General features: G+C 40.6%; 1 protein-coding gene across 1 annotated transcript in view; it reads right to left on the minus strand.

Moving 5' to 3' along the window:
• Positions 1 to 2,015: 2,015 nt before the first annotated feature.
• Positions 2,016 to 25,573, minus strand: part of LOC134226282 (uncharacterized) — a 108,785-nt gene continuing 85,227 nt past the window's right edge. The window contains exon 2 of the mRNA XM_062706953.1: positions 2,016 to 3,928. Within this exon, the coding sequence (XP_062562937.1) occupies positions 2,236 to 3,906 (1,671 nt within the window). The 5' untranslated portion in view covers positions 3,907 to 3,928 and the 3' untranslated portion in view covers positions 2,016 to 2,235. The remainder of the gene's footprint in view (positions 3,929 to 25,573) is intronic.

Genomic DNA, 25,573 nt, shown 5'->3' on the forward strand with positions numbered 1-25,573 from the left:
CCATAGCCTATCTGCGTTGTATTTAAATACCGCTGAGCGATACGTCTACTGGGCAACACGTCCGGTGTGCAGTGCACTAAGATCTCCTTAGATGCAACCGGACCGAGATCTTACTTAAGGCTCCGAATTGTCCGTTTCGTTGTGATATGTTGCCATAAAATAGAAATATATGCACTTGCTTTTCTAATCTACGGGAATATTTAAATTTACTAATGATATTGATTAGTGACAAGTAAATTCATTCATCGATCAGATTAGAACGAGCTCAGTGCAATTAAAATATAAACGCAATACTTATCTGCAATTCACAGAAGATGTTGGGATTGTCCTTGAAGTAATCACGTTGTGAACACAGACTTCCTGTATTGACGGTGGTTGTTATGAATACGGAACTATAAGATTTTCTTCATCACTGGTCGTCTGGAAAGAGGTAGATAAAAGAATTGGGCCGCTTTCACTCGCCGGCCCGCAAAACATTAGTAAGTAATTAATCTTAATACAAAGACAAAAATACAGTTCTAATAATTCTGTCTTATTAATGGATATCACACATGCCCATCTGATACTCAACTTAACCAAAAACATATCCTCAATACTTAATAAAACGATAACTGTATATAGTTTCTATTATTGTCCATATATACCTGCTATTCAATCAAGGATTCCAAATCGGATAAATTAATTCAGTTCCTAACTAAAAGCTTATCCTCAACGCTTTGGCTGTCAATAGTCTCCACAATATGAACCTTGAAGGTTATAACTTTGTTCAATCCTACATCTGTTTATATTAAAACTCAATCCTAACTGCCCCGAAACCGCTTTCAACACTTAACTGCCCCGAGCACAGCCACTACATGCGACCCACAGGACCCCAATCGAGGACGGCCTACACTATATCGTTGTGAGCTTACACCCTCTCCTGGGCTGAGCAACGCTGAAAAACATGCTCTAACGTTTGATGCCTAAAAATAAAAATAATTAAACTAATTACATTAAATCTTACACTTTTGATCGAACCCGGCTGACATTCGCGTTAAACAATGTGTTCCATGAGTGCTGATCACTCATGATAACGCCTGAATCGGCGAATAAAATTCAGTTTAACGCAGAGTTTAAACCCTCTCTTGCGCTAAGTAATGCTGAAAACCTAACTTCTAGGAATTTGATCCGTAGAAACAAATTATACTGAAATTGGTGCGTGGCAAAATAAGTTATACTATTAGCTAATTTAGTTAAACCCTGACTACCCCACATTATACTGGCCCGTTTGGAGTCATCCAGTGGCACTTGGTCTTAGCATTCGTTTTCTTTTTAAATTCTAAAACAATTCTCCACGCTTACCCCCATATTAGTAATATGTAGAACGAATGCTTGACTATTACTATACTAAGTATAGTAAAAGACCGGAAGTAATAATTGGGCCAGCCACCACCATGACTCAAAAGTTGTACGAAGTGTACAAAACGCAGTCATCAGGGGCTGTCCATATACCACGTGAACAGTTTAGGGAACGTCCACGGTTCATACAAATTTTTGAAAATTTGTATGATCAATTGTCCACGCTGGGGGAGGGGGGTATCTAAAACTGATCAAAACATGTCCACGTGGTATATGGACAGCCTCTCCGTAGGCTGATAAAATACGGCAGATTACAGTGGGCCGGACAAGTAGTGCGTATGCCGGAAGAGAGGCAAGCAAAAGTGATGTCTAGCAGAGAACCTGGAAGATGATATACGGAATAGACCCCGCACTTGCTGGCTGTGTACAATCAAGGCGGCTGGCTCAAGTATGACTGTTACACGGTTTAGCCCCGAACAATATGAAATGTACGATCATCATAGGTTAGGTAGTTAATTAATGATTCTGCATATTGATAGTTTACTTTAGGAGACTAATTCAACCCTGCACCGAAATGGGACGCACAAGAAAGCAAAGTGAAATAATGAAGTGGGTAATTCTTTCTTCGCATGCAGCGTTAGTGCAACTGCAACACAAGCTACAAATACAACGAGGGATTGATTATAAATTTCAACACATGTATCATAGCGTTTATTCGAATTCAATGCATTTCTTTACAAGCTACAGCTACTAAGCGCGATAAAGCTTTGTGCTATGGAGCATACAGTGCTCCCCTGACAGCAATTGCTGTTTAGTTTACTTATTGCATACGCATAAACAGTTCAACGTTTAAGAAAGGATTTCAGTTCAAAATTACGATGAAAAAATTCGGCGGCTTTACTTGCTCTCCGAGAGTTCATTGGCAAGGTGCACGAAGTTGTTGATGCGTTTGTCTGCGTCCTGTCTTGCCGCCATGTTCGTAAGTGTGCGAGCGTCACGCTCCATCGTATCAATGATACTTTGCAGCTCATCCACGAAATTAAACTGCGAGCAGAGCGTTTTTAACTCTTCGCAGCATTTCTTAATATCTCCTTCCTTTGAGTCGAGGGCGCGTTTCAGCGATCCGATGTCAGAATTCAGGTTACTGATCTTTCTCCGAAGAACGATTTTCTTGTTCGAGTGCTGGTCGTACAGGGCCTTCACATCATGGAGGATATCGTCGACGGTTTTTGACTTTTTTACCGGCTTCTTCCTATCGTGATAATGTGTTGAATGTGGACATTCACACTGTCCACATCGAGACCCACTCATGCACGAACAACCCTTGAAGATTTCTGCCCCTTGTGTTTGCGTGTAATTCAGACCGCATTTTTCATGACAAACTTTTGAGTGCGTCATGCAAATTGTGCTGTGATAATCAGCGTCCTCAAGCTCCGTGTAATCCACCTGCTTCGTTTGTTTGAAGTTCGAATACTTTTGTATGTCGCTGGCGACATCTTTCTCAGCGCTCTGAGCGCAGTTTAGCTCATCTTGCATTTTCTGGAGTTTCTTCACTTCCAGCAAGATTCCATGCAGTTCTGCCTTGATTTTATTTCTTTTCAGCCGCATGTCCTTGAATGCATGGGTTACTTTGTAGCCCAGCTGTCTGATCTTTTTCGTCAAGGCTTCCATCGCCCTCATGGATTTCTTCCAGTGAGCTTCCACATCCTCTCTCAATTCATCGTCATCCTTCCACTGCTCCACCGGCATACACAGAGCGGAATTGTTCATATAGAATACGTTATCCTTCGGTACTACCCACGGTTCCAACTGCTTCAATTCGAAGTTTGCTGTGGCTTTTGTGCAGTTAGTTAGCACAACAAGCAGGTTTTTCAGCAGTACATCCGGTACAGATCCCTTCAACAAAGTCAACGTATTACGCAAGTTTACGGTGGCTCTTGCCACCGTTCCATTGATAACAATCACGATAGCAGACAGCGTTCCCCTATTCTCAGCAGCCGTCATTATTTTCATGATGTGCTCATCATCCTTTGTGGTCCCTTCAGTGTCGCTCAGCCCAGGGGTGTCAATGAAGTTGAAACAATCATTTGATTTGGTAAACTCGTAGTCGATACAATCGCGAGTTTTGCTGGTAGTTGTATCCTGGAGATCCTGCTCAGAATATTTACAACCCTCTGTTGCTTCGTGATACTTGGTGGGAATAGCGATTTTAAGCTTCTTCAGCGATCCACCACGGAAGTAATTGGTCAAGTAATTCACCAGGGTCGATTTCCCTGAACCAGTCTCTCCGAATAGCAAAATGTTGTACTGCTGTTGATTAGATTTCCGTTTCTTTTTCATCTTCAATTGCCATAGCTTCTGTAGTAGATGCTCCTCTTCTTCTTTTATTTTCGTATCATCGTCATCTTCTTGTTCGTTCTCCAGCGTTTGTTTGGCTTCCTTCTCTTGCTTCGTGTCTTCATTTTCCTGCTTTATGTCTTGTTCCTCCTGCTCCGTGTCTTCTTCCTGCTCTTCGGCTTCAACCCCCTTCTCGGGCTCATCTTCATATATTGGTCGCGCTTTGAACATCTTGCGGAGGTTTACGATTTATCTGTACAGGAAAAAATAAATAAGGGGATGTTTTCAGAAAACTTAGACCGATTGAAAAAAATTGCAATTTGTTTTTATTTTTTCTTAACAAGGATATTCTGTTGGAGCTACTGGAGCTGTTATTGGTTGCCACTTGAGGTGCTAATGACGTAGCGCAGGAGAGGGGATTCTTTTGAAGAAGAAGAAGCAGAAAGATGATAATCGAATGAATCTCCACGGGAGAAGTTTTTAAAACTCTTCTCAAAAATTCTAAAAGCAATTTAATTAGTGGCGTTTCCCTAACCTCAATCTACCTGTGCACTGGACTTAAATTTAAGGAATTTTCGTGCGAAAATGCATAGAATAACTAGATTTCGTCTTGTTTAAACGACTCTGATCATTTTATTTTCCATTCGGGCTTTAGAAATATCAAAATTTTTATTTTTTTGTATCAGTGCACAGGAAAAAGTGAGGTTACGCGACGCCACTGAATTTAACCCGTTAAATCCCAAGGTGTCTCACAATCAGGGTTGCCACATTTAAATCTGTATTTTTTCTTCAGGAAATCTTTATATCTGTATTTCAAGTCAAAAAATCTGTATTGTGAATCTGTATCCAGTAAAGCTTAACCAAAATATTTTTTAAGCAATATTAGCTTTGAAAAAAAAGATGTAGCTGATCATTTCAACAAAAATGGAAGTTCGTCAAGTCAATATTCTGCATTTTTTAAAAATATTTCGACATATCGGTAATAAAGAAATACAATCAACAATGTTTGCTTTTTCTAGGATTGGGATTCGACATTTTTTTTAATGAAAGCTGGCAAGAGTCCGTTTTTAACTATTGTAGCCATATATACAAATAATAAATAATTATTTCTCGAAATAACTAGATTTGATTCTTCTGCTAGAGCTTTCTCTGAGACATGTGTTCAAATACAGTCTGAATTTGGTCATGTTACAGAATCGTTGATCTGCATAAACAGTTATTGAAGAATAAAACCTGCCATTGTCAACCTGTTAGTTAACATGAGAATAATGAGATCAGATTGGAGTAGAATATAATTAACAAGCCTCAAATCTCATTGAAAATATGTATTTACTAATAGCAAAAAGACATTTATAATTATTTTCAGTACTGAACTCTTAAAAAAATCTGTAAAATCTGTAATATTGCTAAAAATCTGTATATCTGTATATACAGATTCTTGGTCACCGCTCTATCTAAAAAATTTGTAAAATACAGAATAATCTGTATATGTGGCAACCCTGCTCACAATCGGATTTTTGTCTTTTTTATGTTTTTAATAGTAATATTCCACTAAAATAGAACGTAATAAACCTAAAAATTGAAATTCTATGGTGCCGTTCCAAAAAAATTCTTCAATTTGTGTCATCAATATCCAAATGCCATGACAAGCAGTGTTTTGTCAAAACCTTAAAAATATTCATGCTATTAGATCCGTAAGATTATGAGAATTACCGAATGCATGTTAAAAGTCACAATGAAATGATATATCAGGACCAACTTTTGAAAAGACGTAACAGCCAAAATGTAATAATTCTTGTTGTTCATCTGTATATATATAGTTAGAAATACATAAGAGAAGAACTGGAATTTTCACATTTTGTCTGTTACGCTATTCTGGACTAACATTTGAAAAGGGCGTAACAACCAAAATTTATTCTTCCAGATTTATTCTCTACATGTATGCTATATACACAGACAAAGAATTGGAAAGAAATTATTTTGACTGTTACGTCCTTTTCAAATATTGGTCGAGTATTTTCAAGTATTGGTCTAAACATTAGGGGTCATGCGAAAACTACGATATGCTATAGGGTAAAACGACCTATTATGGAGGGGTTAAGCACCGTGTCGAAACAAAATTGATTACAAAAATTCTTCGAAAATTACCTGTTGGTCGACTTCCACATTGCAGTAGTTGAATAGGGTGCTCGTTAACTCTAGTTTCGTAAATATTACGTCAATTGTGCTAGATTTATGTTGTTTTGTCACAATAAAAACAAACTACCGCAATAATAGGACGCAGTTGCCTATCGTTGCGATATTTTTTGAAGGTCAGTCCTATTGTTGCGGTATTGCATGTAATTCTTATGGAGAGCGATACCGCAACAATAGGACCTTAGCATTACCGCAATAATAGGCTCAAAGGATTCAAATTTTTAACGAAAAATGATGATTTTTCATCGTTTTGAACGGAATTTTGTCAAACAAAAGCTGTTCTAGTCGTTAATCCGGAGAGTTTCAGCGTACCCACAATTATTTGCAATGGTATTATATCCAAAATGGACTTCTTTAACACTACCGCAACATTAGAGCATACCACAACGATAGGACGTTTTACCCTATTTAGTTATACAAATATTGTAATTCCTTTACAATCTTATATGTTTTCTATAGGAATGCAATGAGTCTGCCAAGCTTAGGAAATATGAAACCAGAAACCAATAATTGAATCATAATTTTTGGAAGGGCTTATTCATAAATCACGTATAAACATATCAAGTTTTCGAGTAACCAATCTGTTTTTGCGTCGTAGTTTTTTAGCGATGGTATTCAATTTTTTTCTGAAACTCCTTTAGCTTCATATTATTACGTATGTTATGGAATGGATCGGATAAATTCAAAAATAATATTTATTTCTTATGTAGTATTTGCAGTGTTTTCTAAAATGTCACTATGGTTTGATAGAAAAAAATATTACATTAGGAGACACACGCATACATACATGAGGAAAGGGTTGATCCTTAGGTCTGTTTTCTCACTCTTTTTTTTTTTCTTCGTTGACATTACATCCCCACTAATAAATTTGCCGCCTTACAACTTAGTTTTTTTTTTGAGCACTTACAAACTAAATTAGCGACCTCTGAGAGGTTTATAACTAAGTTACTATTTCTGCATTTGCATATCACGACGATACTGATACACGATGATACTCCCTGGGCAGGGAAATCGAGAAAATTTTGCTAACTGTGAATACGTTACGTTCATTGATCCGAAGGGTATACCATGGAGTTCTTAGATGACCTACTAATTTGGAAATGATGATAACAATTCAGCGTGTTTTCATAGGCCAGAATGGGACTTTCCCGCTCGAAGTTACAACTGCGACGATTACTATTGCGCTCGTTGATCCGTAGATCTGTACTCCAAGAAGTTCTATCATACATCCTGAAATTGATGACAAACATCCTAGCGTGTTTCCATTGACCAGAATGTAGCTATTTTATAGGAAGCTGCCCATGAGACCATCGTCATTACACTGGTTGATCCGTAAGTCTTCACCCCAAGGAATTTTTGGACGACCTGCAAGTCCCGAAAGTTACGATAAACCATCCAGAGTGTTTTCATTGACCAGAATCAGACTATTTCACTCGTCATTACGCTGGTTGATCCGTATGTCTGTACAGCAAAGAGTTCTTGCACGCCCCTAATTTTTGATGATTATGATAAACACTTCAGCGTGTTTCCCTAGACCAGAAAGTGTCAGGCCATTAGGCCGAAAACCATTTGACCGAAGGTCATTAGGCCGAATGGCCTTTAGGCCGAATAAGTAAAAAGAAACAAAAGTGAAAAATGAGAAGTTCTTTCTTCACCTTACCACTTCTTTCTTCTCCCTTCTTGCATCTTGCATTATTTCTTCATTCTTCTTCTTTCCTTGTTCTTCCTTTTTCCTCTTCCTTCGTTCTTTTTTCTTCTTTTCCACACTCTTCTTCTTTCTACTTTCTTCATATTTTTTCCTTCTTTCTTTTTCTTTCTTTGTTGTTTCTTCTTTCCTTTGTCTTGTTTCTTCCTTTCGCCATCTTCCTTCTCAATTATTCCTTATTTCTTCCTCCTTCTTTCTTCTTCATTTTTCATTCTTCGCTTTTTTCTCCCTTCTGCCTTCTTCCTTATTCAGCCTTCTACCTTCTTCCTTACTTCAATCTTCCTTCTTCTTTCTTCCTCCTTCATTCAGCCTTCTTCCTTCCACCTTCTTCCTTTTTCATTCTGCCTTCTCCCTTCTTCTTTATTTCTTCTTCCTTTCTTCTTATTCATTCGTTTTTCCTTCCTTCCTTCTTTTTTGATCCTTCCCTCAGCCTTCTTCCTTCTTCATTCTTCCTTCTTCCTCGTTCCCTTATACTTCTTCCTTCTTCCATCTTTCTTTTTCCTTCTTCCTTCTTCTTTGTTTATTTTTCCATCTTCCTTATTTCTTCTTCCTTCTTCTTTCTTCTTTCTTTGTTCTTCCCTTTTCCTTCTACCTTCATTCTTCTTCCCTTTTCCTTCTACCTTCTTTCTTCCGTTTTCTTCTTTCTTTCTTCCGTTTCTTCCTTCTTTATCCCGTCTTCATTCTTTCTTTCTTCTTTATTCTTCCTTCTTCTTTCTTCCTTCCTTCTTTCTTCTTTCGTCTTCCTTCTTCTTTCTTCCTTCTTCCTTCTTCCTTTTACATTTTTCTTCTTCCTTCTTTCTTTCTTCTTTCTTCTTCCCTCTTCATCTACTTTCTTTATTCTTCCTTCTTCTTTCTTCCGTTTTTTTCCTTCTTTCTCCCGTCTTCCTTCTTCCCTTTCTTTCTACCTTCTTCCATCTTCCTTCTTTCTTCCTCCTTTCTCCTTTTTTCTTCTTCCGTTCTACTTCTTTCTCATTTCGCACTACTCACTTCTTACTCACCATTTCTCATTCGACCCAAAGACCATTCGGCCTAATGGCATTTGGCCTAACGACTTTCGGCCTAATGACCCAGCATCGACCAGAATAAGGCTATTCCGCTTATAGTTACATATGCGACGTTTATCGTTACGCTGGTTGATCCGTAGGTCTGTACTCAAGGAGTCTCGAACCACCACGGAAACGTTTCTTGTCTTCGAAATCCTCCACATGCCAATTGATTAGCTCTCGAGTTATGCTGAAATTTCTGGGAGCCCCTTCTTCTAGAGAGGAAGGGATCTCGAACCCTCACAGAGACGTTTCATAGCTTCAAAAACCTTCACATGTCAAATTTGGTCCATTTGCTTCATTAGTTCTCGGGTGTTACAAGAATATCTGTTTTATTTGTATAGGTGCCCTCCTCTCTTCCAGAGGGGGAGGGATCTCAAACTACCAAAGAAACATTTATTGTCTTCAAAAACTTCTCCAAACCAAATTTGATCCCATTTACTTGATTCATTCTCGAGTTATGCTAAAATTTATGTTTCTTTTGTATAGAAACCCCTCCTTCCCGAGGGGGCAGAGATCCCAAATTGCCATAGATTCATTCTCGAATTATGAAAAAATCCGATCCTTTTGTATGGGGCCCTTGCTTTCAGAGGGGGGGGTCTCGAACTATCACAGAAACGTTCATTGTCTTCAGACAACTCCACAAAGTAAATTTGATTCTATTTGTCTGATTCATTCTCGAGTTATGAACTAAAATTCTGATTACTTTGTATGAGAGCCCCCAGAGTGAGGAGGGGTTTCAAACTACCACAGAAACGTTTCTTGTCTTCAAAAACTTTTACATGCCGTATTTGATTCCATTTGCCTGATTAGTTCTCGAGTTATACAGAAATTTCCATTTCATTTGTATGGCACATCCCCCTTCCAGAGAGAACTACCATAGAAACGTTTCCTGTCTTCGAAAACCTCCACATGCCAAATTTGGTACCCTTTGCTTGATTAGCTCTCGAGTTATGCAGAGATTTCTATGGTAGCCCCTCCTTCCAGAGAGGGGAGGGGTCTCAAACCACCACAGAAACTTTTTTTTGTCTTAGAAAACCTCTACTTGCGAATTTGGTCCTATTTTCTTGGTTAGTTCTCGAGTTATGCAGAAATTCGTGTTTCATTTGTATAGGAACCCCTCCTTCCTGAGGGGGAGGGGCCTCAGAATATGATAAGAACCTTCCCTGCCCTCAAACACCCCTGCCTTCAAATTTTCATGCCGTTCGGTTATGTATTTTCGAGTCTATAAGAGTCAGAGACAAACAAGTTTTTTTTTAGTCATTGGATGTGCGCCACCTGGTGAGAAAATTCCGAAGTGAAATGCCCATCAGGTCAACCGTATGGATCTAGTAATCCACTTACTGAAGACCGTATCTCGAAATATGGTGTTAAACCCGAGAAATATGCAGTGCAAGTACTGTCCTATATACAGGACGCTGGGACTTTAACGCATCTGTCCTATTTTTAGGACGCTGGGATAATATGAGTTAAATATATACCTTCTTAACGTGTTCGGATCAATATGACCCGAATCGCACTTTCAAATTGTAATAACTTTTTAACGCAACAATGTGAAGGTCTGAAACTTTTTGACTTTTCTTATTTCGTGAAAAACTATATGTTCCGGAACGTTGACCTACTTTGTACGACGTTCCTAAAGGGCTAAAAAAACTCACACTTACGGTGTTTGGGTCATATTGACCCGGATTTGACTTAGCAATATCTCAGGCATTTTTCAGTCAGATTCACATGTTACATGCAGGGTTGTTACGACTACGCGGATTTCGCGATTTTCGCGGATTTCGCGGATTTACATAACGATTTTAGGGTTTCGCGCGGATTTGGCGCGAATTTAGTTCTAGGTGGAAATTTAATAAATAAAATGCTAAATTTAAGGAAGTTTATTTGAAAATTAGTTTGTTGCCTATCTATAGATGGGCTTTATTTTCATTAGCAAATGTTGTTGAGAACAAATTTACGTTTCAAGGTTAATATTAACATTATTTTTCGGATATGTCCAAGTCCTTATTTAATGGCATGCATTACACTCTCAAGCATTATTTAAACAAATGTTATGAGGAGAGATACGCCACTTGTTGTCATTTTTAATCTATTCTAAAACACGATGCACACAAATCATGTCTATTGAAGGACATGAACACCCATTTTCATCTTGTCTGTTTCTTTGTAATTCCAAGATGTTTGTCAGTTTCGGATTGGTTGTTTCTTTTACGATAAACCACTCAGCATGATATATTATATCATTCTTCAAAAGTCGTCAGGAATTTTTTCATAATATTGGAACATTTTATATATCCTTTATAACATTCATATAGAACAAATAAGGGTTTGTACAACAATTGAAAACATAAAATTTGTCTGTGATTTAATGCAGCTGCCTCATTTTAATAAATTCTTCCGCAGAAAATCGATCAAAATTAGAAAATGGTTCTCAAAAGTTATTTCTGGCGGGTATTTTATGATATTTTCAGTTAACTCCGATTTTACAGGATTACCAACAGAAAACGAAGAAACCTAAAGAAGTTTCCACAAGGACCCTATGACAGCGGTTCTCAACCTGGGGTACATGTACCCCTGGGGGTACCTTCGATGGCCCTAGGGGGTACCTCGAGTGAAAATGCATAATGGCGTACGTATTACAATTCCAATCGGATCTTATTGATAAAGTTTTGATTATAAGTAGTGATTATTTTATCGATCGGTAAATCGAAGGTAACGAATTGTTGGCAGTGGCTAATTTTCTAACCGCCGCTTCCACATCCAGGCGCTACCGTATATGCGTAAATAGCCAGCATGAGTTAACCGCCAAAAATTTGTATGGCGAAGGACATCTAACGCGGGTTTTCTCAAAATTAGGAACTTTTTATAAAAAACTATTTGATACCGGTTATGAAGGATGGTGTTCGCTACTACGCCTACCAAATATTTTTTCGATTAAGGTACTTAATTTTGAGAAATCGAACTATAGATGCCTTTAGCCATACTGATTTCAGAAAGTTAACTCATAGTGTGCCACTGCACAATGGGGAAATCCGATTTCAAAGGTGGAAAAAATTGATAACTTTCTTCACGAACAACTTACAGAAGAGATCAAGAGCTTATTCAAAAGGGAATTTTGCAAAGAATTCAGTGAGTGCTGTTTCATGGACGTGGAACGCTTCTGTATGTAGTTATCGAGCTCGTTTTGCCCTAATGCCCCATATATCGCGAGTTTCCAAACTATTTGTCATTTTATCTTAACGACATTGTTCTAAAATTGTGTTTATCTCTTCACTGTGGATCCACAGAAGCGCACTAAATATATTTTGTTGGTAAAAGTTGGAAATTTAAGGGATTTTGGGGTCAAATAAGCATCAAAGTGCATTTTATGTGCAATTTTCATGTATTCTGTAAAAAATAGTAATATTTACAGATAAGTGTTGATTTTATTGTCTCAAAATGTTGAACAGATATTGACAAACGTTTGCCGAACAAAAATTAATGAAATAAATCGTTTCACAGATGTTTTATTTGGTTATTTATTGAGTAAAAAACGATTTTTAAAAACTTTTGAATAGCACCGATGCCAAACATTTCCAAACCATACCCGATCGCACAACTAGAAAAGAATAGTCATATGTTATGAGTCTTGATGTGATCATAGATAGGAGGTGATGGGAGATACACTTTTTTTTTACCTTTTTGACCAAATTCCCCTATGAAGCTATATAACTCAATGATTTTGAGCAAGGAAATGATGTTGTATTGTTAATTTAATTGATATTTTCCAATGATATAATTAAAATAACAAATAATCATATAATTCATTAAAAATATTGAATTATAGGGGATTTAGGGGTCATACAGCTCATTTAATGTAATTTTTTATTCAAAATAGCATAACATTTTTCACAGACGACGCACATAGAAGATAAAGGGCTTATTCAAGAGGGAGTTTTCCAAGATATTCAGTGAGACATCTTTTATAGACGTGAGACACTTCTGTATGTAGTTATTAAGCTAGTTTTGCCCCAGTGTCCCATACATCACAGTTTATCAAATTTTTCGTGCTTTTATCTTCCAAGTATTGTACTAAAGATGTGTTCTCCTCTTCATTATAGATCAATAGAAAAGCACTATACATGCTTTGTTGGTAAAAGTTGAAAATTTAAAGGATTTTGGGGTCAAATAAGTATTAAATTGCACTTTACGTGAATTTTTCATTTTTCAATTACTAATGAAGTAAATCATTTCGCAAGTGTTTTGTTTTGTGATTTATTGGGTAAACCCCGATTTTTTAAATGCCATACCAAACCATACCCGTTTGCACAACTAGATAACAACTAGATTTTTAAATACATAATTAATGATTTTTTTCACTTATTTGTCCCAAAATGTCTTAAAAATCCATTTTTAATGTAATATATGGATATTTGTTTTTTTTATGGTATCAATTTCTGTTAAAAAAAATTATGACAATAATATAAAATATTATCTGTAAATATCTGAATAATCAATAGGTTGTAGATTTCGCCAAAATTGACCATATGTAGAGCTACATCAATGCTTACAAGTTTTTAAATCACCGAAAATTAACCCTAAATGATCATTCAACGTAATATAGTGCAAATGACTTTTTGGGTATTATTATTTTTTACAGAGTACATGAAAAATTCACATAGATGCAGTTTGATGATTATTTGACCCCAAAATCCCTTAAATTTCCAACTTTTTCCAACAAAATATGTATAGTGCTTTTCTATTGATCTATAATGAAGAGGAGAACACATCTTTAGTACAATACTTGGAAGATAAAAGCACGAAAAATTTGATAAACTGTGATGTATGGGACATTGGGGCAAAACAAGCTTAATAACTACACACAGAAGTGTCTCACGTCTATAAAAGATCTCACTGAATTTCTTGGAAAGCTCCCTCTTGAATAAGCCCTTTATCTTCTATGTGCGTCGTCTGTGAAAAATGTTATGCTATTTTGAATAAAAAATTACATTAAATGAGCTGTATGACCCCTAAATCCCCTATAATTCAATATTTTTAATGAATTATATGATTATTTGTTATTTTAATTATATCATTGGAAAAAATCAATTAAATTAACAATACTTCATCATTTCCTTGCTCAAAATCATTGAGTTATATTGCTTCATAGGGGAATTTGGGCAAAAAGGTAAAAAAAAGTGTATCTCCCATCACCTCCTATCTATGATCACATCAAGACTCTTAACATATGACTATTCTTGTTTAGTTGTGCGATCGGGTATGGTTTGGAAATGTTTGGCATCGGCGCTATTCAAAAGTTTTTAAAAATCGTTTTTTACTCAATAAATAACCAAATAAAACATCTGTGAAACGATTTATTTCATTAATTTTTGTTCGGCAACACTGTTCTGTTCAACACTTTGAGACAATAATATCAACACTTATCTGTAAATATTACTATTTTTTTACAGAATACATTAAAATTGCACATAAAATACACTTTGATGCTTATTTGACCCCAAAATCCCTTAAATTTCAAATTTTTGCAAACAAAATATATTTAGTTCTCTTCTGTGGATCCACAGTGAAGAGATAAACACAATTTTAGAACAATGTCTTAAAGATAAAATGACAAATAGTTTGGAAACTCGCGATATATGGGGCATTAGGGCAAAACGAGCTCGATAACTACATACAGAAGCGTTCCACGTCCATGAAACAGCACTCACTGAATTCTTTGCAAAATTCCCTTTCGAATAAGCTCTTGATCTCTTCTGTAAGTTATTCGTGAAGAAAGTTATCAATTTTTTCCACCTTTGCAATCGAATTTCCCCATTGTGCACTGTAAGCATGCTCAAAGCAGGCAATTCATTGAACCCTGCTTTCCTCAACTAGAACAGCAATGAAATCTACCTGATCTATACAAAATGTTGAATAATATATTAGAAACATGCTTTTGAACTAAAATCTAGAATCTAAAGGTTTGGAAACCTTCGTTTGAGAGGCACGGCCTTTTTTTAGAATGAGAGGCCTTTTTGCCTTTCTCGTATACAAAGTATACGTAAAGGCTATAGGATCACTCCAAAACCGAACTTTTGATAGAAGGCTCGGAGACCCATAGTGTTATATACCAATCGACTCAGTTCGACGAATTGAGGTGATGTCTGTATGTGTGTATGTATGTGTGTGTGTGTGTGTGTGTACAAAAATGTGAGACACACTTTTTGGTACTTAGCATTATTCGATTTGCTCGCAACAAGTTGCAGTCGACGCGGATTGTGGTCTAGTTGTTTCCTATTGAAAATTGGCCCGATCGGTCATTGCGTTCCAAAGTTATTGAAAAAACATTGTTTTTCTGCCAAGGGTCCCCCCTTGGGAAAAAAAATTCAAAAACGATTTTTTTTTTTCAAATATTGCAGCAATGCATTCAAATGACCGCAAATGCATATGAATTGATGGAAAAAGTAAAATCTATCCCCCTAAAGTGCTATTTTGACCTCTCTTATGACGAATTTCGCGCCAACCCTTCTATGGGCTGGCAGCACCATCTCAGAATCGAATGAAACTTGGTGGGCATAAAGATATGGTATTTCTAAGCCACTCTGCATACTTAGTTTTTCAAAAATTGTCAAGAGTAACATTTGATGAGGGCCTAATTTTTTTCATGGATTTTTATAAATCGATGTAACTCTAAAATGACAAGACCTACAAAAAGTGTTGTATGGCGGACTGTCGTGAAATTCCCAAGTTTTTGGAAGAATATCCAAAAATAAAATACCGATTTCCACACTGATAAAAATTAGTTTTAAAAATTAAAATCGATATTACAAAAAAATCTCATTTCAGAAATTGATGAAATTTTTTCTGCAGATTGGTATTTTAATTATCTAACTTTTCTGGGAATAATGTTCCTGTGACATATTTAAGGAAAAAAAGTTTTTCTAACAAAAACTTTTTTCATGTCCATATTGAGTGAAAATTTATCAGCGTGTTTTATGCCTACTGCGCCAATTATAGGTTCAGCAGCCTATCATCAACCAACGACACATTTTGGACGTATAAAAATTTGTTTGGGAAGCAATTTAGCATAATCTAACATAATTGTGGACCAACATTTGAAAATGGTTTATGTTTAATTTGACTTTTTGTATCGAAGTAACTTAAAAACAATTACAAAAAAATAATTACTTTGAAAACGGGCAATGTTGCCGAAATGAAACTGAAGTGAAATTTAATTGTAATAGTGGAAAAGAAGATGTTGTTTTTCAGCAAAGGCTAACCACTGAACGGTGTAATTTAGAAACCGTTATAAAGCTTGTAGATGATTTTGTATCGTATTTTATTCCAAAAATTGATAAACTTATAACTTATGACATTATTTGCAAACAGCAATACACTTGTACTGTTAGATCTCTCTGAAAATTATTCATTCATTATCCACAATGCTGCTCAAGATTGGAATAATTCCCAGGCAACAATACATCCATTCGAAGTTTACTTTAAAAGAAACGGTTAATCAGAAAACGTTAGCTTTATTAATCAGAAGTAATGACCCATGACACAAAAGCTGTTCACTTATTCATTTTAAAATTAATTGACTTTTTGAAACAGTCGATCGATTTTACAAAAATTACTTTTGTGTCTTGGTGAGCTGCAGCACATTATAAAAATAAAAGGAACTTTGCAAGTCTGTATAATTTAAATTAAAAACATGGCTTAGAAGCAGAATGGCACTTTTTACAACATCGCACGGAAAAGGCCCTTGCGAAGCTATTGGTGGCACTCTCAAACGAATGGCAAAACGAGAAACTCTTGCCAAAGATTATGGAAATACTATCAAGACTCCTCGGGAGTTGTACGAATGGGCGAATGGACACGTTTTCAATCAAACAAAAATATCACTATATTACATTTCTTTTATATCACGAATGAGAAATACCGCCATCGGGGGTGGCAATGGGTCTGGGGGTGAGAATGGGTCATCGCTCTCACCGCGAGCATGGAGGGCGTAAAGCAAAATCGTTCTAAAAGGTCTCTTATATTTTTGTCTTCTTGTCCTCAGATACATCCATTCTACAAGCATTCTAAGTAGTTGAAACAGTGACCCATTGTCGTCCCCATTTGACCCATTGTCACCCCCGACGACGGTACTCAACAAGAGTTTGATGAACTTTTCAAAAAAGCAAAAACTATAATTGGCACACAAAAGCTTCATTCTTTTATACCAATCGCTCATAATAAAATCCTGGCTAAAAAATACTCCAACTCAGATGAAGACCCAAAAGTCTTTGAATTGTTCGACTAAGTTTATAAATTAATGAGTATTCAAGTAGAAATAAGAATTAAATGTAGTAATTGCTTCCTAAACAATTTTTTACACTTCCAAAATGTGTCGTTGGTTGATGATAGGCTGCTGAACCTATAATTGGCGCTGTAGGCATAAAACACGCTGATAAATTTTCACTCAATATGGACATGAAAAAAGTTTTTGTTAGAAAAACTTTTTTTCCTTAAATATGTCACAGGAACATTATTCCTAGAAAAGTTAGATAATTAAAATACCTACCTGCAAAAAAATTTCATCGATTTCTGATATGAGGTTTTTTTGTAATATCGATTTTAATTTTTAAAACTAATTTTTTTCAGTGTAGAAATCGGTATTTCATTTTTGGATATTTTCCAAAAACGTCTGGGAATTTCACGACAGTCCGCCATACAACACTTTTTGTAGGTCTTTTCATTTTAGAGTTACATCGATTTCTAAAAAATCCATGAAAAAAATTAGGCCCTCATCAAATGTTACTCTTGACAATTTTTGAAAAACTAAGTATGCAGAGTAGCTTAGAAATACCATATCTTTATGCCCACCAAGTTTCATTCAATTCTGAGATGGTGCTGCCAACCGCTGGTCGAGTTGGCGCGAAATTCGTCTTATGTGTTTTTATTATTTTTTTAATGCGCGAGAAAGGCACCACCAACGCTAGGTGGATTGATCTGGGTTTTTTAGAAAAACTTTATTGCTTCGTTGCAAGAGATTTAGAAGCAACTTTCTACGCTTCTCGGAAGTCTTCTTCAGAACAGCACGAATGCCTCCTTTCAAGATGTTCAGAAGTCTTCTTTCGAAAGGCCTGTGCTGTGTCTGTGTCTATCTTGTTTCAAAAAGCTCGGAAGGATCCTTTCAAGAGGTTCGGAAGCCTTCTTTTTAAAAAGCTCGGAAGCTTCCTTTCAAGAGGCTCGGAAGCCTCCTTTCAAGAGGCTCGGAAGCCTCCTTTCAGGAGGCTCGGAAGCCTCCTTTCAAGAGGCTCGGAAGCCTCCTTTCAGGAGGCTCGGAAGCCTCCTTTCAAGAGGCTCGGAAGCCTCCTTTCAAGAGGCTCGGAAGCCTCCTTTCAAGAGGCTCGGAAGCCTCCTTTCAAGAGTCTCGGAAGCCTCCTTTCAGGAGGCTCAGAGCCTCCTTTCAAGAGGCTCGAAGCCTCCTTTCAAGAGTCTCGAAGCCTCCTTTCAGGAGGCTCAGGCCTCCTTTCAAGAGTCTCAGAAGCCTCCTTTCAAGAGGTCAGGCCTCCTTTCAAGAGGCTCAGGAAGCCAACTTTCAAGAGGCTCAGAGCCTCCTTTCAAGAGGCTCAGAGCCTCCTTTCAAGAGGCCTCAGAAGCCCCCTTCAAGAGGCTCAAGCCTCCTCAAGAGGCTCAAGCCTCCTTTCAAGAGGCTCAGAGCCTCCTTTCAAGAGGCCCAAGCCTCCTTCAAGAGGCCTCAGAGCCTCCTTCAAGAGGCCTGGAAGCCTCCTTTCAAGAGGCTCGGAAGCCTCCTTTCAAGAGGCCTGGAAGCCTCCTTTCAAGAGGCCTGGAAGCCTCCTTTCAAGAGGCTCAGAAGCCTCCTTTCAAGAGGCCTCCAGCCTCCTTTCAAGAGCTCAGAAGCCTCCTTCAAGAGGCTCAGAGCCAACTTTCAAGAGGCCTCAGGCCTCCTTCAAGAGGCCTCAGAGCCTCCTTTCAAGAGGCTCAGGAAGCCTCCTTTCAAGAGGCTCAGGCCTCCTTTCAAGAGGCTCAAGCCTCCTTTCAAGAGGCCTCAGCCCCCCTTCAAGAGGCTCAAGCCTCCCTTCAAGAGGCCTGGAAGCCTCCTTTCAAGAGGCCTCAGAAGCCTCCTTTCAAGAGGCTCCAAGCCTCCTTTCAAGAGGCTTGGAAGCCTCCTTTCAAGAGGCTCAGCCTCCTTTCAAGAGGCTCGAAGCCTCCTTTCAAGAGGCTCCAGCCTCCTTTCAAGAGGCCTGGAAGCCTCCTTTCAAGAGGCCTCGAAGCCCCTTCAAGAGGCTCAGAAGCCTCCTTTCAAGAGGCTCAGGCCTCCTTCAAGAGGCTCAGGCCTCCTTTCAAGAGGCTCAGGAAGCCTCCTTTCAAGAGGGTCAAGCCTCCTTTCAAGAGGCTCAGAAGCCTCCTTTCAAGAGGCTCAGAAGCCTCCTTTCAAGAGGCTCAGAAGCCTCCTTTCAAGAGGCCTCAGAACCTCCTTTCAAGAGGCCTCAGAAGCCCCTTCAAGAGGCTCAGAAGCCTCCTTTCAAGAGGCTCAAGCCTCCTTTCAAGAGGCCTCAAGCCTCCTTTCAAGAGGCTCAAGCCTCCTTTCAAGAGGCTCAGAAGCCAACTTTCAAGAGGCTCAGGAAGCCTCCTTTCAAGAGGCTCAGGAGCCTCCTTTCAAGAGGCTCAGAAGCCTCCTTTCAAGAGGCCTCAAGCCCCTTCAAGAGGCCTCAGGAAGCCTCCTTTCAAGAGGCTCAGAGCCTCCTTTCAAGAGGCTCAAGCCTCCTTTCAAGAGGCCTGGAAGCCTCCTTTCAAGAGGCCTGGAAGCCTCCTTTCAAGAGGCTCAGCCTCTTTCAAGAGGCTCAGAAGCCTCCTTTCAAGAGGCCTCGAGCCTCCTTTCAAGAGGCCTGGAAGCCTCCTTTCAAGAGGCCTGGAAGCCCCCCTTCAAGAGGCTCAGGCCTCCTTCAAGAGGCTCAGGAAGCCTCCTTTCAAGAGGCTCAGAAGCCTCCTTTCAAGAGGCTCAGAGCCTCCTTTCAAGAGGCTCAAGCCTCCTTCAAGAGGCCTGGAAGCCTCCTTTCAAGAGGCCTGGAAGCCTCCTTTCAAGAGGCCTCAGCCTCCCTTCAAGAGGCCTCAGCCTCCTTTCAAGAGGCTCAAACCTCCTTCCAAGAGGCTCCAGCCTCCTCTCAAGAGGCTCAGCCTCCTTTCAAGAGGCTCAGGAAGCCTCCTTCAAGAGGCCTCAGAGCCAACTTTCAAGAGGCTCAGAAGCCTCCTTTCAAGAGGCTCAGGAGCCTCCTTTCAAGAGGCCTGGAAGCCTCCTTTCAAGAGGCTCAGAAGCCCCCTTCAAGAGGCTCGGAAGCCTCCTTTCAAGAGGCTCAGAGCCTCCTTTCAAGAGGCTCCAGGCCTCCTTTCAAGAGGCTCAGAAGCCTCCTTTCAAGAGGCTCAGAGGCCTCCTTTCAAGAGGCTCAGGAAGCCTCCTTTCAAGAGGCTCAGAAGCCTCCTTTCAAGAGCTCAAGCCTCTTTTCAAGAGGCCTCAGAAGCCTCCTTTCAAGAGGCTCAGAAGCCTCCTTTCAAGAGGCTCAGGAAGCCTCCTTTCAAGAGGCTCAGAAGCCTCCTTTCAAGAGGTCAGCCTCCTTTCAAGAGGGCTCAAGCCTCCTTTCAAGAGGCCTCAGCCTCCTTTCAAGAGGCTCAGAAGCCTCCTTTCAAGAGGCTCAAGCCTCCTTTCAAGAGGCTCAGAGCCTCCTTTCAAGAGGCCTGGAAGCCTCCTTTCAAGAGGCCTCCTTTCAAGAGGCTCAGCCAACTTTCAAGAGGCCTGAAGCCTCCCTTTCAAGAGGCTCCAGGCCTCCTTTCAAGAGGCTCTGAAGCCTCCTTTCAAGAGGCTCTGAAGCCTCCTTTCAAGAGGCCTCAAGCCCCCCTTCAAGAGGCTCTGGAAGCCTCCTTTCAAGAGGCTTCGAAGCCTCCTTTCAAGAGGCTCGGAAGCCTCCTTTCAAGCGGCTCGGAAGCCTCCTTGCAAGCGGCTCGGAAGCCGCCTTTGAAGAGGCTGGGAAGCCTTCTTTGGAGAGGCTTGGAAGCCTCCTTTCAAGAGGCTCGGAAGCCTCCCTTCAAGAGGCTCGGAAGCCTCCTTTCAAGAGGCTCGGAAGCCTCCTTTCAAGCGGCTCGGAAACCTCCTTGCAAGCGGCTCGGAAGCCGCCTTTGAAGAGGCTGGGAAGCCTTCTTTGGAGAGGCTTGGAAGCCTCCTTTCAAGAGGCTCGGAAGCCTCCTTTCAAGAGGCTCGGAAGTCTCCTTTCAAGAGGCTCGGAAGCCTCATTTCAAGAGGCTCGGAAACCTCCTTTCAAGAGGCTAAGAAGCCTTTCATCAAGAGCTGCGGAAGCCTACTTTCGAGAGATTCAGAAGCTCCCTTCAAGAGGTTCGGAAGCCTCGCTTCAAAGGGCTCGGAATTATTTTTACAAAAGGCTTGAAAGCCTACTTTCAAGAGGGGGTACCTCAATTAATGTAAAAGTTTGAAGGGGTACCTCTCAAGAAAAAGGTTGAGAACCGCTGCCCTATGATGATCCTTGTATAAATTCCTTGCAAATAATTTTCCACAGCGTAAAGGCTACTCTACACCTCAGGAAAATTTTCCGCCGGATTTTGGTCCCCGTGCATTTTAAATGGGACCGGGATTTTTATTTTCCGTGCTCAAATCCCGAAAACATCGCATGTGCAAAAACACATGGCGAAAAAATCCGCGGATCAAATTCCCGAGCTGTAAGGTGGGCTTAAAAAGGATTTCTGCAGCATTAAAAACCCGAAAAATTATAAGAATATTTTTGGAGGAATTCCCTGGAGGGGTGACCGCAGGAATGACTATAGGGGAAATGTGGGTAAGCCCGGCACTGTGGGTAAGCCCGTCACCCCCAGATTTTTACCTGTAAACACTATTTAATTTTGTAATAACCACACGTCGTGTTAGTTTTTAACAGATTTGCCATTTCGAAATATATGGCAACACAGTAGTAACTGTAAATGTCAAGAAAATAAACAAAATAAGTTGAAGCATCGCCAAAGCGGTAATGGATATAATTTTTCCCTTATAAATGTTAAGCTTTGAATCACTAAATACGTTAAAAATATTAAGTTATTCGTACACATATTCTCGTCTGTACTATTGACTACTGGCTGAGTGGATTTAAAGGTAAGTTTGTTTGAAAATTAAATAATTATGGTGCTTGTGACACAAAATGAGCTGTTGGGGCATGCCCGTCATTCATTGCGTGGGGTAAGCCCGGCAGCCGAATTTCAAAACCGGATGTTTTTTAACGAAAGGAACATTTTTAGATGGTTCGGAACTACAAAAGGAAAACCAACCGTGGAAAGTGGAACCAGGAACACCTTAGCCAGGCAAAGGATGCAGTAGCCAGTGGTATGTCTGTGAAGCGTGCGGCCAAGACGTTCGGCATTCCGAGGAGTACGCTGCAGGATCATGTTCACGGTAAGGTGTCGAAGTCCCGACTGGGACCGCGAGAAGCAGTTTTCTCTCCGGCACAAGAAGAGGAACTGGTGCAGCACTTGTTTGACCTGGAAAGCCGGTTCTATGGTATTAACCAGGATGATGTACGCAAGCTGGCTTTCGAGCTTGCCGAAATGAACAAAATTGATCATCCGTTCAACAAAGCCAAGAAAATGGCAGGGCGCGAATGGCTTACTGGATTTTTGAAGCGAAATCCGAAACTTACATTCCGGAAAGGAGAACCAACGTCAGCTGCTAGAGCCAGGGGCTTCAACAAAGTTTCTGTTCATGCTTTCTTCGATATATATGAAGCTGCCCTTGGAACGAAGAAGTTTCGTCCAGAGCGCATCTACAATGCTGATGAAACCGGAATTTCTACGGTTTGTAAAGCTCATAAATCTATCCTAAAGGTAAAGCAATCACTGCTTATTCTTACTAATAGTTGTTTAACATTTCAGGTGCCCCCAAATAAGAAGAAAATTGCTGCTTTAAAGGGAAAGAAGCAGGTGGGCATAATCTCTTCGGCGGAACGGGGAGAAACAACTACCGTTGCAATGACAATGTCAGCGAGCGGCCATCATCTTCCACCATTTGTCATATTCCCTCGAACTCGGATGCATGATGGTCTTAAGCACGGAGCACCAACAGGAACAAAATTTGCATGTAATCCGTCGGGATACATGAACGCCGAAACATTTGATATTTTTTTTGATCACTTCCTCGCTAACGCCCATCCTTCGTCGTCTGATCCTATTCTGCTTCTGGTGGATGGCCACTCATCGCATACCAAGAACTTGGTACTGACCGAGAAAGCTCGTAAGAATAATGTGACTATTCTTTCTCTCCCGCCTCATTGCAGTAACAAACTGCAGCCGCTTGATGTTTCGTTTATGGCTCCGTTCAAAGCTTTTTATTCTAATGCCGCCGAAGTGTTCCTACGATCTAATCCTGGACACGTTATTAGTCAGTATGACACCATGAAGCTTATGGGATCCGCTTTTGAAAAAGCTGCTACCATGTCGAATGCAGTCAACGGCTTCAAAAAATGTGGATTGTGGCCATGTGACCGATCCGTGTTTGATGATAGTTCTTTTGCACCGTCGCTGGTTACGGACCAAGAGTTGTCAACTGCACAAACGCAACCGGTTCCAGATACGCAGAATGCTGGAACAAAATCAGTTCTAGATGCGGAGATTGTTAAGGATTCCCTGACGATATCTGGAACTGTTGACGAAAGAATGGATAATGGTCAACAGTCGGCTGAGTCATCCTTCACGATTTCACCACGTAATATTATGCCTCTTCCTAAAATGACTAGTGCACGTGTCACAAAAAGGAAACGCCGAACAGAAAAAGCTGAAGATTTAACTTCAGATAATTATCGCCAAAGCCTTATTGAGGCCAAAGCATCGAAAGATATTTCGTCAATCAAGAAAGGCAAGCGAGCAGTCTCCAAGCGAACTCTGAAACGGCAGAAGCTCAACAGTGAATTGGACGATTCCTTATGTGACCGATGTGGAGATTGCTTCTCGGACTCTGCAAACGGTGAGGGATGGACCAACTGTATTTCGTGTAAAAACTGGATCCACAAGCAATGCTCCGAAAATGAAGATTTGAATTGCATTAACTGTACTCAATAAGGGTTTATTTTTTGTATCCCTGTCTCAAGTGCTTATAATTTGCTTGTGATGAGTTACTCTGTCGCCACTGCATACGCGCAGCATCTCGAGGCAGCGTTGCCGGAAGAGGGTGAGCTCGATGGGGCCCCTCTTGAGGACTGCTGGAGTACAGTTAAAGCAGCCATTAACGACGCAGCGGAGAACAACGTCGGGTATATGGGTCGAAGTCGACGGAACGATTGGTTCGACGAAGAGTGCAGACAGATTCTGGAGGAGAAGGACGCAGCGCGGGCGGTCGCGCTGCAGCAAGGTACCCGGCAGAACGTGGAACGTTATAGACGGAAGCGGAGACAGCAGACCCGCCTTTTTCAGGAGAAGAAACGCCGCCTGGAAGAAGCGGAGTGCGAGGAGATGGAACAGCTGTGCCATTCTCAAGATACACGCAAGTTCTATCAGAAGCTCAACGCATCCCGCAAAGGCTTCGTGCCGCGAGCCGAAATGTGCCGGGATAAGGATGGGAGCATCTTGACGGACGAACGTGTGGTGATCGAAAGGTGGAAGCAGCACTACGAGGAACATCTGAATGGCGCTGAGAGTACAGGCAGTGAAAGTCAAGGCAGCGGAGGAGATGACTACGTCAGTTCAGCGGACGATGGAAGCCAACCAGCCCCCACCTTGAGGGAAGTTAAGGATGCCATTCAACAGCTAAAGACCAATAAAGCAGCTGGTAAGGATGGTATAGGAGCTGAGCTCATCAAGATGGGCCCGGAAAAGCTGGCCACTTGCCTGCACATACTGATAGTCAGAATCTGGGAAACCGAACAGCTACCGGAGGAGTGGAAGGAAGGGGTTTTATGCCCCATCTACAAGAAAGGCGACAAACTGGAGTGTGAGAACTTTCGAGCGATCACCATCCTTAATGCCGCCTACAAAGTGATATCTCAGATCATCTTCCGTCGTCTGTCACCATTAGTGAACGAGTTCGTGGGAAGTTATCAAGCCGGCTTCGTTGACGGCCGCTCGACAACGGACCAGATCTTTACTGTACGGCAAATCCTGCAAAAATGCCGTGAATACCAGGTCCCAACGCACCATCTGTTCGTTGATTTCAAGGCGGCATACGACAGTATAGACCGCGTAGAGCTATGGAAAATTATGTACGAGAACAGCTTCCCTGCGAAGCTTACCAGACTGATCAAAGCAACGGTGGATGGTGTGCAAAACTGTGTGAAGATTTCGGGCGAACACTCCAGTTCGTTCGAATCGCGCCGGGGACTAAGACAAGGTGATGGACTTTCGTGCCTGTTGTTCAACATTGCGCTAGAAGGTGTCATGCGGAGAGCCGGGTGTAACAGCCGGGTACGATTTTCAACAGATCCAGTCAATTTATTTGCTTCGCGGATGACATGGACATTGTCGGCCGAACATTTGCAAAGGTGGCAGAACTGTACACCCGCCTGAAACGTGAAGCAACAAAAGTTGGACTGGTGGTGAATGCGTCAAAGACAAAGTACATGCTTGTGGGCGGAACCGAGCGCGACAGGGCCCGCCTGGGAAGCAGTGTTACGATAGACGGGGATACCTTTGAGGTGGTCGAGGAATTCGTTTACCTCGGATCCTTGCTAACGGCTGACAACAACGTTAGTCGTGAAATACGAAGGCGCATCATCTGTGGAAGTCGGGCCTATTACGGGCTCCAGAAGAAACTGCGGCCAAAAAAGATTCACCACCGCACCAAATGTGTCATGTACAAGACGTTAATAAGACCGGTAGCCTTCTACGGACATGAAACATGGACAATGCTTGGACAAGGAGGAATCGCAAGCACTCGGAGTTTTTGAGAGACGTTTGCTTAGGACCATTTTTGGCGATGTGC

This window comes from Armigeres subalbatus, chromosome 3 (genome assembly GCF_024139115.2).
Source record: "Armigeres subalbatus isolate Guangzhou_Male chromosome 3, GZ_Asu_2, whole genome shotgun sequence".
Classification (NCBI taxonomy): domain Eukaryota; kingdom Metazoa; phylum Arthropoda; class Insecta; order Diptera; family Culicidae; genus Armigeres; species Armigeres subalbatus.